This window comes from Heterocephalus glaber, unplaced genomic scaffold (genome assembly GCF_053883595.1).
Source record: "Heterocephalus glaber isolate CG9 unplaced genomic scaffold, H.glaber_assembly_v1.0 deba00000122, whole genome shotgun sequence".
Lineage (NCBI taxonomy): Eukaryota > Metazoa > Chordata > Mammalia > Rodentia > Bathyergidae > Heterocephalus > Heterocephalus glaber.
Window position 1 is genome coordinate 71,389,884 of NW_028258138.1, and position 15,753 is coordinate 71,405,636.

At 38.5% G+C, this 15,753-nt stretch overlaps 1 protein-coding gene across 4 annotated transcripts in view; it reads right to left on the minus strand.

The window, feature by feature from the left end:
* The window catches only part of Polq (DNA polymerase theta), a 158,658-nt gene that overhangs the window by 21,796 nt on the left and 121,109 nt on the right, over nt 1–15,753 (minus strand). For all 4 annotated transcript variants that reach the window (XM_087209112.1, XM_087209115.1, XM_087209108.1 and 1 more), the window contains 2 exons: nt 3,383–3,567; nt 652–763 (listed from right to left, as the gene is read on the minus strand). In XM_087209112.1, the coding sequence (XP_087065238.1) occupies nt 652–763; nt 3,383–3,567 (297 nt within the window). The remainder of the gene's footprint in view (nt 1–651; nt 764–3,382; nt 3,568–15,753) is intronic.

The window sequence follows — 15,753 nt, forward strand, 5'->3', positions numbered from 1 at the left end:
AGACTGAACTTATATGATGGGGTCTTGCCAAAATTTAGATTTTTGTCCTACTAGTTATTTTGTAGAATTCATGTTCATGTTAATATGTACAAGATCAGGTTACATCTGACTAAAAAAGAAGTTTCCTTTTTCCTTTCAAATCTTTATATATTTTTCTTTTCTTACAGTATTGGTTAGTCAATGCCAATGGGAGTAGGTTTAGAATTGATTACAAAAGTGGATGAAAGAACTTTCTGGGGTTATAGTGACCGTTCTATGTCTTGAATGTAATATACATTATATGACCACATACATTTATCAAAATTCATATAACTATATACTTGAAAAGGGTGACTTAACCCCATGCAAATTATACATTTAAAAGCTGTCAAAAGAGCATCTAACTTAAGATAATGATACCCAAACTGCTTTATCACAGTTTTCTCGCAGAGTTCTTATCTTTGTCCCCACTTTTATGAAAAACAATATATCTTAGTAAATAATCATAATAAGTAAGGTTCATATTATTTGCCCTAAACAATGCCTGATGAAAATTTCTGAAAATAGAAATTTTCATAGAAAATTAACACAAATTTAAATTAATCTAACATGGGGAATCTGGATTGCAAATAATGGCATCTAGAAGACATTCTAACACTCAAGCTTCTTTACCTGTGTATTTGGACTTGAAGGAGTCAATATAGCAAGCAGCATCATTTTCTTTAATGCCCATTTGTTCTCCTAAAGATTTAGCTCCCATTCCATAAATGATTCCATAGCAAATCTGAAAGGGAGTCATCATATTCAGTAAAGAAATTAAGTGAGTCAAAGAAATGATTAGATCTGCCTTGGAGGTTTTTTGTTTTTTGTTTTTTTTTTGAGACAGGGTCTTGCTATGTAGTTCAGGGTGTCCTTGAACTCACTATGAAGCCCAGGCTGGCCTTGATCTTACAGCGATTCTCCTGCCTCAGCCTTCTGAGTGCAGGATTACAGGTGTATACCACCACACCAGGCTATGTTACTTCTTAAGAGAGAAAGGAAGGAAAAGGAGAAAGAATAAGTTAATTTGAATGTGTGTGCATGTTTTAGGAGAATAGTCCCAGCCTAAAAGGAGAGGTATATTTCTATTTGTCCTCTATCCATCAATCATTAGAGGAGCTTCTTACTCCTCAGAGTACCCCATTAACATCTGCCTAAAGAAGCACCTAGAAGCTGGAAAGAAAGCATTACAAACATCCCTCTACTTTAGTCCTGTGGACAGGACTAAAGGCACAAATCATTTCTTAATGTAGAGACCATGCTGGAAATAAATACCTTCAAATTACAGCCCCCTAACATCCCACAAAGGAGGAATTTATCTGGTTAAATACAAACAAAATCTAAGGGAATTTGGGGAGCAGTGGAGGGAAAAGATCCAGATGGGCCACCAAAGAGACTCTGATTTAGCAGGGATTATTGCCTAGGTTCCAGCTCAGCACCACCACTCAAAAGGCATACGCTCTTTCACCAATCACTCAACCTTTCTTTGTGTCTTCATTTCTTCACCTATAAAATGAAGATGGTAATGCCTGTCATGGTATTAAGATTAGAAGATTTACTGTATGTAAGTGTTTAGAAAACTGTCTGGCATAAAGTAAGCTCTATGTGAATGTTAACAGAACACAAAAAGATAACTTGCATAAAATGAGTATCAGAATTCCAAACTTTTTTTTCGATACCGGAGATCGAACTCGGGTCCTTGCACTTGAGAGGCAGGTGCCAGAACCACTGAGTTAAATCCCCGGCCCAGAACTCCAAACATTTTTAATGTGATAAGCTAGTTAGGGGGACCTCCACTACCATCACCTTCTTCCTTTCTTTTAATCTTTTGGGAAAGAAGTTACTCTTTTTATTTTCCTTTTGTGGTTTATTAAAAAATGCTTTATCAGCTCTGTGTGGCGGTGCATGCCTGTAATTCCAGCACTTGGGAGGCTGAAGCAGGAAGATAATTGCAAGTTCAAAGCCAGCCTGAGCTACATAGTAGCTTCAAGGCCATCCTGAACTACATACTGAGATGCTGTCTCAAAAAAACTAACAAAAAAAGCTTTATTTTATTATGATTCCTGATGCTTGTTTGTTTTTAGCCCATAAAACTTACTACTGTCTAAGATCTCAGCAAGATTCATAAATTAGATGATTCAGTGCTTAGTGAAGTAGGGAAAAAAGTGTTATAGCATATACACAGGTAAATCATGAAAGGGCTTATTACATAGAGGCAGTCACTACCAGTGAATGAATGTGTAGGTTAGAGGGCCAGATTGCTCAAGTTATAACCTTTTGAATTTCTCCTGACTCCACCACTTATAGTTGTATGACTTTGATCAAATTACTTTCTGTGCCTCAGTTGTCTCCTCTATAGAATGGGAACAGAAATAATAACACCTATCTAAAGAGTTGGTAATGAGGCTTAACTGTGGGAATATTACCAATGTTGCCTAGGATTTGATTCTTGCTAAGTGCAGGACCTCAGAGTTGATTAAACTGACAGGTCAGAGCTGGCTTTCCTAATAGTGGAAAAAACAAACGTTGGTGTTAAACAAGAAATGATGAGAGGAGGCCAGTTAGACACGACAACAGAAAGCAATTAGAAGTACACATGTAATACGGATAGCACAAGACTCAGAGCTGGGGCGCTATGCTTCTACCTGCACCAATAATCCTGCTGTCTATTCCACAGGGCACATGATAAGGAAGCACAGTGTTAATCAAGGCCAGGAAATATAAAAATATAAAATATAAAAATGTGGCCTTTGACCTTCTCTGTGCCTAATAGTCATCTAGGAGTAGAAACTCAAACAGATTCATTTCAAAGGTACAAGGGCAGCATGAACTTTCACCAGCCCCAAAAGGCTAATCAGTTACCAGTTGTTAATATTTATTCTTCAACAATATTTATTTTTTTCAGCAATATTTATTTTTAAACAGATGCTTAGAGAGCATCTTCTATACAAAATATAAAAGTGAAAATATGGAACTTTATGTCAGGACAATTACTGACTAGAAAAAGATTTAAAATACACATACACATAAATACATACTCATAAATAAATACCACAACCAACCAATACTATGATCCCTACCACTTTTAAACAAGCATCTACAGAGTGTAAGGCATTGTAACTAGCCTTATTATGGTCCTGAATACACAAGGCTTTCTTGACACTAAGTGGCCTCAGACCTTCACCTTCCAGTTCTTTCTATTGCCACTACGAAGGAAAGAATAACAAACACCATGAGTCAGGCTCTGAGGAATGTGGTTTGAAACATCCAAAGATAGAGAAAACTCCAAATAATTGAGATAATTTAAAAAATTTTGAACCATTAAATTCTTGTGATTTCTGCTAAACTTGTCCACTAAGGTCACCTGCTTTGCTTGTTGCCTCAGATCATCTGCAACAGACTCTGGCTCCACCATCTTCCATTCTGCTGCAATACTCTTGAAAACATCAGCTCCACTGTTCAATACTTGAATGAGACGACAATCATGAGATAAATGAGCCAAGATCCTCAGTTCAAGCTGAGAGTAATCAGCAGCCAATATTAAACCACCTGAAGTAAAAATGATCATAAATAAGCTAATGCAAAGCTCTGTGTAATATAATCCAACTTTAATGTAATTGAGCAATTTGACAGAAATCTAGTTCTACTTTAGAACTTTGCAATCAAGTGTTCCAAAGTTAAAACCTTGCTTCTAATATGATCCAATTCAGTTCTGTATATTAGATTTTTTATCTGTTTAGCTTTCTTTTAGTTCTAATATGTATAAAGCTGCCCTGATGTGTGTCTTCTAGCTACAGAGCAGTGCTTTCCTTGGTGCTCCTGCAGCACCAGGCAAATAATACAAAATGGCTCTTTGATGCCTCCCCTACATGGCACTGGGTCCTTATGAATGAGAGACTTATATTCCCTTTTCATTCCACAGAAAACATTGCACAGATTCTAGTGCACAATGGGCCATGAGAAATGGTTGTTGAATAATTAACTAAAAAAGTTGATGTCTAATGAGTGTTAAGTGGGCTAGAGAGAAACATGTGCTTTGCTTTGACAATAGCAGAGATATTCATGAAAAAAAATCAAGCCATCAGTAAGTAGGTAACAGAGTTATTAGGAGGATTAAAATAATTTATGGATTGGAAATAACTGAATTAGTACATCAAAAACAAAAGATCAAAGATAAAGTAGGAAAAGTATTTTAACTTATATTAACAAAGGACTCATTGCCATATTATAAGGAGACTTGCTACAAATCAAAAACAAACTATAAGTAAGCAGTTTACAGAAATAAAACAAAAGAACCTTAAACACATTAAAGAATGCTCAATTTGAATCAGAATAAAAGAAATGAAAACTAAATCTATAGCAAGAAACAAATTTTCTTCACATAAATTGCAAAAATCCAGAAGTTTGGGCAACATACTCTGGCAAGGCTGTGAAGAAAGAAAGAGATGTTCCTCAGAAGTAAAACAGTAACCCCCTCCCCATTAGATAGGTATGTAGGTAGTGCACAGCGGGAAAGCCAGAGGAACCAGGTAAAAATTTTAAAGCTGAAAACACAATATCTGTAATATAAAATTCACTAAAAAGTTCTGGCAATGATTATATCCTGTAGAAGAAAAAAATCACTGAACAGTAAAACATTCAATAAAAACTATCCATTAAAGCTCAGAGCAAAAAGGGGGAAGGGATCAAAAAAAAAAGAAAAAGGGCTACTGACCTAGGGAACATGACAAAGCAGTGTTACATGTATGTATTTGGAATGATAAAAGAAAGACAGATGAGGACAAAATGTTCCAGCCATGTTCAAATTTAACAAAAATTATGAGGAGAGAGATTTTTTAAAATTTCAAAACTAAGCAAACCTAGGAAATGGAACAAATTCTAAAAATCCAAGTAACAAAGCATGAATTCTTAGATTCACAGTCAAATCAAATTGAATAACAAGGAAAAAGTTGAAAAGACACACTACTCTTGGAGGAATTACAAGAAAAATGGGGGAATACTTTGTATTAGAAATAATGCAAACAAGAAAATAATGGAAATCCTTATTTAAAGTGCTGAAAGAAGAGAACTGTAAACCTGGAAATCTCTATCATATAAAAATATCCTTCGACAAAGAGGATGAAATAAGGAAATTTTCAGATGTAGAAATGCTGAAACAAATTAATGTCAGCAGAACTACACAATAAGAAATCTTAAAGGACATCCCCTAAGTGGAGAAAAATGATAACAGACGGAAACTTCCTCCCAAAAATAAAGAGTGCCAGAAATGGTAAACAGGAGCTACACAGAAAAGATGCTTTATTGTCTCTTAGTTTCTTTGAAAATATATAATAGTGTTTAAAGCTAAAACATTAACTATTTTGAAGAGGATATAATAGTCATAGAAGTTAAATCTACTATGAAAAAGGAGAAATGAAAATAAACCCTGTATATTATGGGTGAAATGGTATAAAATTATTTGAAGATACACTGTGACATAATGCCTATTATAAACTCTAAAATGTCTAACATATATATAGTCAGTAAGTCAGTAGTGAAAGTAAAACAGATAAATAGAAGTGGTCAGTGAACATTCCTAAATAGATTTATTTTGCAGAATAAGCAGTTTGGAAAATGGACTAGAGGCAGCCAAGTACTTAGAAGTGGATCTGGGGGATTCGTCTAATGTAACAGGTATGCAGCTCTGTTCAGGAGACAGGATCATAGGAAATCCCTGGACTGCAACTTGAGCAAACTAACAACCAGGCAAAAACCAGAGATACTGTGCTGATAATTTAGAATGATAAGTAACAGAAAGTGAATCAGGGAGATAACAGGAGACATGGAGAGGATGAACCGAGAGCCCTCTGTGCTGGCATGGCTCTGTGGGCTTAGGCCCCATTTTCTAAGGTTTCGGTGTCATCTTCCTAACCTAACAAGAGGCTCCCAACAATGATCATTCCCATCCCTGTGGGAGGGTGAGAAGATTTCTCAGAAGGACAATGGCCCACGAGGGGAGGGGACTGTGGGAAGGTTTCTGGCAAAGGAAGGTCCACAGACAGACTGACAGGTAGCCAGGGAAGAGCCAAGCTAAAAGGAGTCAGGAAGATTCAGCCAGGACACCTGGAGGCTCATTAGACAAAGGCTCCAGATTGGCAGGATTTTCTTGCCAATGAAAAACACACATAACTCTCTAAAAAATGTCTTTGTTCTGTTTAAAGTCACAATTAATGGTGCTTCCAAGAGTACACCTGCTACACACCCCAAGTTCCTATAGGCCCACTTTTACATCAAACTTTCTGGACTGTAACATCATAGGTTAATCTCAACTTGTTGAAAACTTACTCATTTGGGGTATAAAACCCCCTAAACAAAGAAACCTCTTGGACAACCCTTTTTGGGCTCCCTCCCAGGTTCATTTGCCTGGGAGCTTTTTGCTTCCACTTTACAATAAATGCTGCTTTCTGCTTTCACTCTACAATAAATACTTTTGCTGAGTCTTCTTTTGCCTCTCTACCCTGTAATTATTTCTGGGTTGAGAGAAGAACCCACCACCCAGAGGGTAAGAGAAACACTGCAGCACCAGCAGTGAACAGCGGGGCTCAGAGGGGGAGCAGGGCTGCCCCCTCCACAAGGCATGAAAGAAAACCCTTAGCATACTCCCGAGGCAATGGCTATGTCACTCAGTGAGTCAAGGGGCACTTGCCCTAATCATTAGGAGAATGATGACTGTGACATGGAAATACTAAACTCACAAGATGAGGGAAAGTGCCCAGGACCTGGCTCTCAGGAGCCTGGAACTCGAGGATGAAAAAGTCTCAGTGTGTAAACAGACTGCATGAAATACAGCCAGCAGTGAGCACAACCAAGAAGTGATTCTCGAGGTGAAGATCAGAGCTTCCCTAACAAGAACAGCAGCCATTCCCAAAGACAATGAGCCCCACAGCTCCTCCTCCAATGAGAACAGCCAAGCTCGTACCAGGAAAATAAACCACAGCAAGTTTCTGGAAAATCAACAGCCCCCAATCTTCCCCTCCAGTTCTTTTTTTATGCTATTGGCAACAATCCTCAGGTGGGTCTTCCACTCTCAAACCACGCTGATTCAGTTTAGGTGGGCCTTCGAAGTTGACCATTAATGAATCCACCTCAACAGGCATCTGGGGTGGTTTGAATACGGTGGCAGGAAGAGTTCAGTGGTGGGGGACTTCATAGTGGGAGAGGGTCTGCTGCTGCTGTAGGAACTAGTAGAAGACAGGATCCATGCCTTCTAATCGCACACTGAGACATGCAGCATAAATGCAGCTGCATACAAACACTGGCCAGGCCTGCTGCCAACAGCACGGTTGGGTAATTTAGCTCTTTGGCCAGAGTCCAGAACTGCTTGTAGATCATGAAAGTGAGAGACTTGGCCAATAGTCCAGGCTTTATTTCTGGGTACAGAGGCAACTGAGTTGGTGGATGTGGGCCAGTCCCACCACTGGCTGACCTGCACACAGTGCTCATCAACAAATGCAGAGGGTCAGAGCTTAGACTCAGAGCCCTTGAACAGCTGCTCCCACTGGGACAGAGGCAGAGAAGGAGAACCCTGAGCTCAAAAGAAAAAATTATTTTCACATTCCTCCTTCTTCCATTTATCAAGCAATATCTAGTAGAAATATGGAGGAAATAATTATATTTCCAGTATAATTCGACCCAAAAGGAGAAATATTGGACCTGGACTGGTGTGTGTGTGGGAGGATATGTGTAAATACCTGTGCATTAGTTATTATAGTTACTGCTTTGCTTCTATAGCCTCTTACCTTGTTTAGTCATGTTCTCTCACAACAAGTGTTGTTTCATAGGGTTTTTATAACTTGTATTTCTGTTAGTTCATTAATTGGACTCAATCTCCCTATATTTTCTCTCACTTTCCATTTAGACTCCCTTCCATTCTTTCTTTCCTTCTCTCAAATCTCCCTTCCTATCCCCTTCTTTTCTTGTACATACATATTATCATCAAAGCATTTTTTCTTTTTCCTAGTGTATTCTACATTATTACTCTCCCTTTCTTTTCCTGGGTTAGTGAAATAATACAGAACTTTTTAAACAAGTTTTTGATACATGGATAGTTCTTTAGATGTTAACCTTTCTGTTATTCTCTCCTTGCAAAATAGTGTTAGGGTCTGAACTTACACTCTGAATGGGGTGCTTTCACACTGAGATGTACCCCCAACCAAGGGCACATCACAAAGAGAAAGCCATTTCGTAAAAAGACCTCCATACAATACTGTAGAGATGTTCATTCAACTGCTCTGTAAGCATCAACACAAAAACAAAGAAACTGTGAGAAAACAAGGCAACAAGATGCCTCCAAAAATTCATAACTCCCCAAAAATGGATCCCACAGATACTGAAGTGAATTAAATTCCATACAAAGAATTTAAAAACTGATAGTTAGAATGATCAATAAGCTCAAAGAAAAAAAATATATATATATATGAATTAAGGAGGATAACACAAGATATGAAAGACCATTTCAGTAAAGAGATAGAGGTTCTGAAAAACTAAAAGAAATTCTGGAAATGAAATTTTCAATTACTCAAATAAAAAACTCAACTGATAAGTAGATAAGATAAATCAGAAAAATATCAGGGCCTGAAGACAAGGTGGATATTCTAGAATATTCAGAAGGTAATGAAGAAAAAATAAATAATAAAAAGGTTAGCTAAGAGCTCTTGAACAACTCTAAAAGAACAAATTTAAGACTCATTTGTCACCCGGAAGACGCCGAATCACCTCGCTGCAGACAGGCAGGTCTGCCCACACCCTACCAAGGTCCCCAGTGGCGCGGAACACCGGCAGAATCAGCCCGCTGCAGACAGACAGGTCTGTGCACGCCCTACTGAGGTCCTGAGTCGCACGGAAGACACCGAATCACACCGTTGCAGACAGGCAGCCACCTGATTCCACATTACAAAGACGCAGAGGACACCAGACCACCAGACCAAGGTACTGAAATCCCACTGTTCCCAGCCCAGAGGTACGGGCTTCTGAGCCATCGTCCCACTGCTCCTGGTCCAGAGGAAGGGGCTTCCCGGTCACCATCCCTCCCGCTGCTACCAGCCCAGAGGAAAGGGCTTTTGGGCCACCTTCTGTCCCGCTGCTCCTGGCCCAGAGGAAGGGACTTCCGGGCCACCATCCCTCCCACTGCTCCCGGCCAAGAGAGAGGGGCTGCTGAGCCACCATCCCACTGCTCCTGGTCCAGAGGAAGGGGCTTCCTGGCCACCATCCCTCCTGCTGCTCCCAGCCCACAGGAAAGGGCTTTTGGGTCACCATCCCTACCACTGCTCCCGGCCCCTGTCCCACCTCACCCAGCTCAGAGGAGGTAATCCGTGCAGGCGCTAAAAGACCCCCGCCCCAGTCAAAATGAGAAAACACGTAAATAAGTCTCAAAACCAGACTTCCAAATCACCTACAGCAACCCCAAAGGGAAATGAGATGGAACACTCTGATACTCAACCACCTGGACCCACTGAACTGGCAACAAAGGGGGATCTGGAAAAACATGAAATCAGAAATAATTTCTCAGATAACAGGAGAAATTGTGCCCCTAGTGCAAGACATGATTAATAAATCTAGAGAGGAGCTCAGGAACATGATGGAATTCCAACATAAGAAACACATGGAATCCATAAAACAGATGCAAATAGATTTCCAGGACATGAAAAACTCCATTGAAAGTCTACACAGCAGAATGACCCAATGTGAGGACAGAATTTCAGATATAGAAGATAAGATTGCAATTAGTGACCAGGAAAAGAAAAATTGCTTCAAAATTATAAGGGAACATGAGAAATCAATCCAGCAGCTGCTAGATGATGCAAAAAAGAATAACATAAGACTGATTGGGCTCAATGAAGAAACAGGAGAGAGTGCAGATGACATAAAAACTCTCTTCACAGAAATAATGGTAGAAAACTTCCCAAACAGAGGAAAAGAGCTGGACATACAGATAAGTGAGGCATATAGGACTCCAAATAGCCTTGATCAAAAAAAGTCTACACATAGGCATATAATTGTTAAGATTCCAGAAACACAACAGAAGAACAAAGTTCTCCAAGCAGTCAGAGAAAAGAAACAAATCACATACAAAGGAAAGCCCATCAGAATCACAGCAGACTTCTCAACACAAACCATCAAGGCAAGAAGACCTTGGAGTGACATATTCCAAGTCCTCAAAGAAAACAGCCTCCAACCCAGATTGATGGACCCTGCAAAACTATCTTTCAAAATGGATGGAGAAATAAGATACTTTCATGACAAAGAGGAATTTCATGAATACCAAATCAGCACTCCAAAGAATTTTACACAATATCCTAGGAACAGACATTGAGGATCACGACCCCAGAAAGCAAAGCAGAATGAAACCATCTGGCATGACAAGAAATTAAATGTAAAGGGGGAGAACCCAACAAAAAGAAAAAGTCATGGCAATGACAAGTCAATACGTTTCAGTTATAACCATCAACATTAATGGTCTCAATTCACCAATCAAAAGAAATAGACTGGCAGAATGGGTCAAGAAGCAAAATCCAACAATATGCTGCATACAAGAAACACACTTACTTCAAAAGGAAACTCATAGACTGAAAGTTAAAGGGTGGAAAACAATACTGCATGTGACAGGAACCTGAAAAAAAGCAGGAGTAGCTATCCTCTTGGCAGATCAAGTAGATTTCAAGCCAACACTGATTAAGAGAGACGAAGAAGGACATGACATCCTTGTAAAGGGAAGAATCCAAGAGGAAGAGATGAAAATCATAAATATCTATGCACCAAACACTAGTGCACCCAACTATATAAAACAAATACTAATGGACATGAAAGTCATATATGCACTAATACAATTGTAGTGGGGGACCTCAACACCCCACTGTCACAAATGGATAGATCAACTAGACTAAAAATAAGTAATGAAATACTAGAACTCAATCGAACTCTTGAACAAATGAACTTAACATATGTTTACAGAGTGTTCCACCCCACAAAATCAGAATACACATTCTTCTCAGCTGCACATGGGTCATTCTCCAAAATAGACCACATACTCACTAAGAGAACATGTTTAAGAAAGTTCAAAGGAATTGAAGTTATCCCCTGTATAGTATCAAACCATAGTGCGATGAAATTGGAGATCCATAACAAAAGAAACTCAAAAAATTTCATAAACACGTGGAAATTGAACAACACACTTCTGAATAACCAATGGGTCACAGAGGAAATTAAAGAAGAAATCAGACAGTTCCTTCAATTAAATGACAATGACAATACAACATATTGGAATCTATGGGACACAATGAAAGCAGTCTTATGAGGGAAATTCATAGCAGTGAATACACATATTAGGAAAACAGAATGAGCCCAATTAAACAACCTGATGCTGAACCTCAAGCTTCTCGAAAAGGAAGACCAGGACAAACCCAAAGCTCATACAAGGGAGGAAATTATAAAGATCAGAGGAGAAATCAATGCAATGGAGACTAAGAGAATGATACAAAAAAATCAATAAAGCCAAGAGTTGGTTCTTCAAAAGAATCAACAAAATTGACAAACCTTTAGTCAACCTTGTCAGAAAAAGGAAAGAAAAGGCCCAAATCCATGCAATTAGGAATGAAAAGGGTGAAATGACAACAGACCCAGCAGAAATCCAGAAGATCATCAATACTTACTTCCAGAACCTATATGCCAATAAGATGGACAACACAGAAGAAATGGACAGATTCCTAGATACATGTGAATTACCAAAGTTGAACGAAGAAGACCTAAAAATTCTGAACAACCCAATATCAACCAATGAAATTGAAAATGTAATTAAAAACTTATCAACTAAGAAAAGCCCGGGCCCTGATGGCTTCACTGCTGAATTCTACAAGACATTTAGAGAGAAACTGCTGCCACTACTGTTTAAACTCTTCAATGAAATTGAAAGGGAAGCAATACTCCCAAATTCATTCCTGGAAGCAAGCATCACCTTGATCCCCAAAGCAGAGAAAGACCCAGCTGAAAAAGAGAACTATAGGCCAATCTCACTAATGAACACAGATGCAAAAATCCTTAATAAGATATTGGCAAACAGAATGCAGAAGATCATCAAGAAGATCATACACCCTGATCAAGTGGGATTCATCCCAGGGATGCAAGGATGGTTCAATATACAAAAATCAATCAATGTAATACACTATATCAAGAGTCAAGGACAAAAATCATATGATTATCTCCATAGATGCAGAAAAAGCATTTGACAAAATCCAACATGCATTTATGATAAAAACCCTACAAAAAATTGGAATAGATGGTCTCTACCTCAAACTGATACAAGCCATCTATGAAAAACCAACAGTCAATATCATACTAAATGGTCAAAAACTGAAATCCTTCACACTCAAACAAGAAACAAGACAAGGATGTCCACTATCACCACTCTTGTTCAATATAGTTCTGGAAACATTAGCCATGGCAATTAGACAAGAGAAAGAAATAAAAGGAATAAAGATAGGAAATGAAGAAGTCAAATTGTCATTATTTGCAGGTGACATGATACTCTATGTAGAAGACCCCAAGAACTCCACCAAAAGTCTTCTAGACTTAATAACCAAATTCAGTCAAGTAGCTGGTTACAAGATCAACACACAGAAATCAATAGCTTTCCTCTACACAAATGACAGACTCACTGAGAGAGAAATAGGGCAAATAATTCCTTTCACAATAGCATCCAAAAAACTGAAATATCTAGGAATCATCTTAACAAAAGAAATCAAAGACCTCTTCTCTAAAAACTATGGCACTCTGAAAAGAGAGATTGAAGATGGTATCAGAAAATGGACAGACATCCCCTGCTCCTGGGTAGGAAGGATTAATAGAGTGAAAATGGCCATACTTCCAAAACTGCTATATAGATTTAATGCAATTCCAATTGACATCCCAGCAGCATACTTCACAGACCTTGAGAAAACAATCCAAAAATTCATTTGGAACAAGAAGAGACCCAGAATTGCAAAAGCAATTCTAGGTAACAGAGACATGGCAGGGGATATCACAATCCCCAACCTGCAACTCTACTACAAAGCTACTGTGATAAAAATAGCAAGGTGCTGGCAAAGAAACAGACTTGAGGACCAGTGGAACAGATTAGAAGATGCAGAAACAACACCAGACACACTCAGCCATCTCATCTTAGACAAAGGAGCCAAACACCCTCACTGGAGGAAAGATAGCCTCTTTAATAAATGGTGCTAGAAAAATTGGGCTTCAACTTGCCACAGATTAAAACTAGACCTGTATCTCTCACCATGCACTAAACTAAAATCAAAATGGATTAAAGATCTAAATATTAAAATAGAAACTCTGAACCAGTTGAAACAGAGGTTAGGTAGAACCCTTGAAGACAACAGTGTAGGAAAAGATTTTATGAACAAAACCTCAGTTGCCCATGAACTAGCACAAACAATCAACAAATGGGATCTCTTCTTATTAAAAGGCTTCTGCACAGCAAGAGAAACCACCAGCAGTGTGAAGAGACAACCCACAATGTGGGAAAAAATCTTCACCTGCTATTCCTCAGACAAAGGTCTACTATCTCGAATCTATAAAGAACTTAAAAAGATCAGACCTCCCAAATTTAAAGACCCAATCCAAAAATGGGCATCTGAAATGAACAGACATTTCTCACACAAAGAAGTAGAAATAGCAAATAAACATATGAAAAAATGTTCAACATCACTGGTCATTTGAGAGATGCAAATGAAAACAACGCTGAGATTCCACTTCACTCCAGAAAGAATGGCTGCTATCATGAAATCAACCAATAACAAATGCTGGTGGGGCTATGGGGAAAGAGGAACCCTGCTCTACTGGTGGTGGGAGTGTAGACTGGTGCAACCACTGTGGAAATCAGTATGGAGATACCTCAAACAACTAGGACTGGAAATCCCATTTGACCCTGCTATTCCACTGCAGGGGATCTTCCCCAAAGAATTAAAAGAATCATACCACAGTGATATATGTGCACCCATGTTCATAGCAGCGCAGTTTGTAATAGCTAAAACTTGGAAACAGCCCAAATGCCCATCAACTGGAGACTGGATCAAGAAAATGTGGTTTTTTTTATTAAAATGGAGTACTACTCAGCCATAAAAAATGAGAAATTTGAGACATTTATAGCTAAGTGGATGCACATTGAGGTGATCCTCTTTAGTGAAATAAATAGGACACACATGTATAAACACTGAGTAGTTTCTCTGGTGCGAGAAACTGAAAGTGTAAATAAGGACTAAATGTATAATAGGTCATGTGAAATAGGAAGGAAAGGGGCAAAGGGGAAGGAAGTGGGAGGGCTAGGGGAAAGGATAGAAGGGAATGGGATTAATATGAGAAAATGGAAAAATAGGAACAAAATCTTTGTAAATAGGGAGGACTGGAGGGGTTGAAAGGAGGGCTCGGCAAGGGTGAAAAATAAGAACCAAGAGAGACTATATAAGGGTGCAAATTTCCAATGATGAATGTCATTATATTGTATACCTAAAATGTACCAATGATTAGAATGAATAATGGATAATGTAAAATAGGAAGCAAAGGTCCAAAGGGGTAGGGGTAGTGGGAGGGGCAGGGGAAAGGAAAGAAGGGAAAGGAAAAAATGATGAGAAATGGAAAAAATGGAAATAAAGTCTTTGTAAATAGGGAAGGGTGGAGGGCGTGAAGGGAGGGCTAGGAATGGGGAAAAAATAAGAACCAAGACACATTATATAAAGGTACAGTTCCCAATGAGAAATGTAATTGTGTTGTATACCTACAATGTACCAATAAAAGAATTTAATACAAAAAAAAAAGACTCATTTGTCCTTGGGAGGGTAAAGAGGCTAATAGGACAGAAAACCAAGTCACTGAGATGATAGCAGAAAGTTTCCCAAATCTGGGAAATTAAATGGACACTTGGGTATTAGAGGCATTTAGAACTCCAAGTACATGTAACCAGAAAAGAATCTCTTCACAATATATCATAAGCAAACTTAAAAAATCCAGAACAAAGAAAGAATACTAAAAGTGATTAGAGAGAAACACTAAATCACTAAAGCAAACCCATTAGAATAACAGCAGACTTTTTAATAGAAACTCTGAGCCAGGAAGCGTTACAATGAGAGAAACTGCCAACCTATAATACTGTATCCCACAAGGTAATTCTTCAAAATCAAAGGAGAAATAAAGACCTTTCAAAATAAGTATAAACTAAAGAAATTCATGACCACAAAACCAGTACTGCAGAAAGTACTTGAGGGAATCCTAAACAAAAGAAGAGGACATGTACAACCACAGAACCAAGGAAAAAATAAATCTCACTGGGAGAATACATAAACAAATGACAATCAGAATGCATCAAGCACTAGAAAAACAATAAAATGACAGGAATTAGAATATACATTTTAATAATAGCACTTAATGTAAATAGTTTTAATTCTCTAATTAAAAGACAGACTGGGGCCAGGATTTAGCTCAGTGGTTCTGCCTCCTGCCTTGCAAGCAAAAGGTCCCAAGTTCAACCCCCAGTACCAAAAAAAAGACCCAAGTATATGTTGCCTGCAAGAAATACATCTCACCAGCAAGGACACAGACAGAAAGTGAAATAACAGAAACAAAAACAGTGGCGCCTTGACTCAAGAATGCTTTTGTTTCCAAATAATTTGGTTTACAAACAGAAACATTTGCCAAAATTTTTCTGTTTGC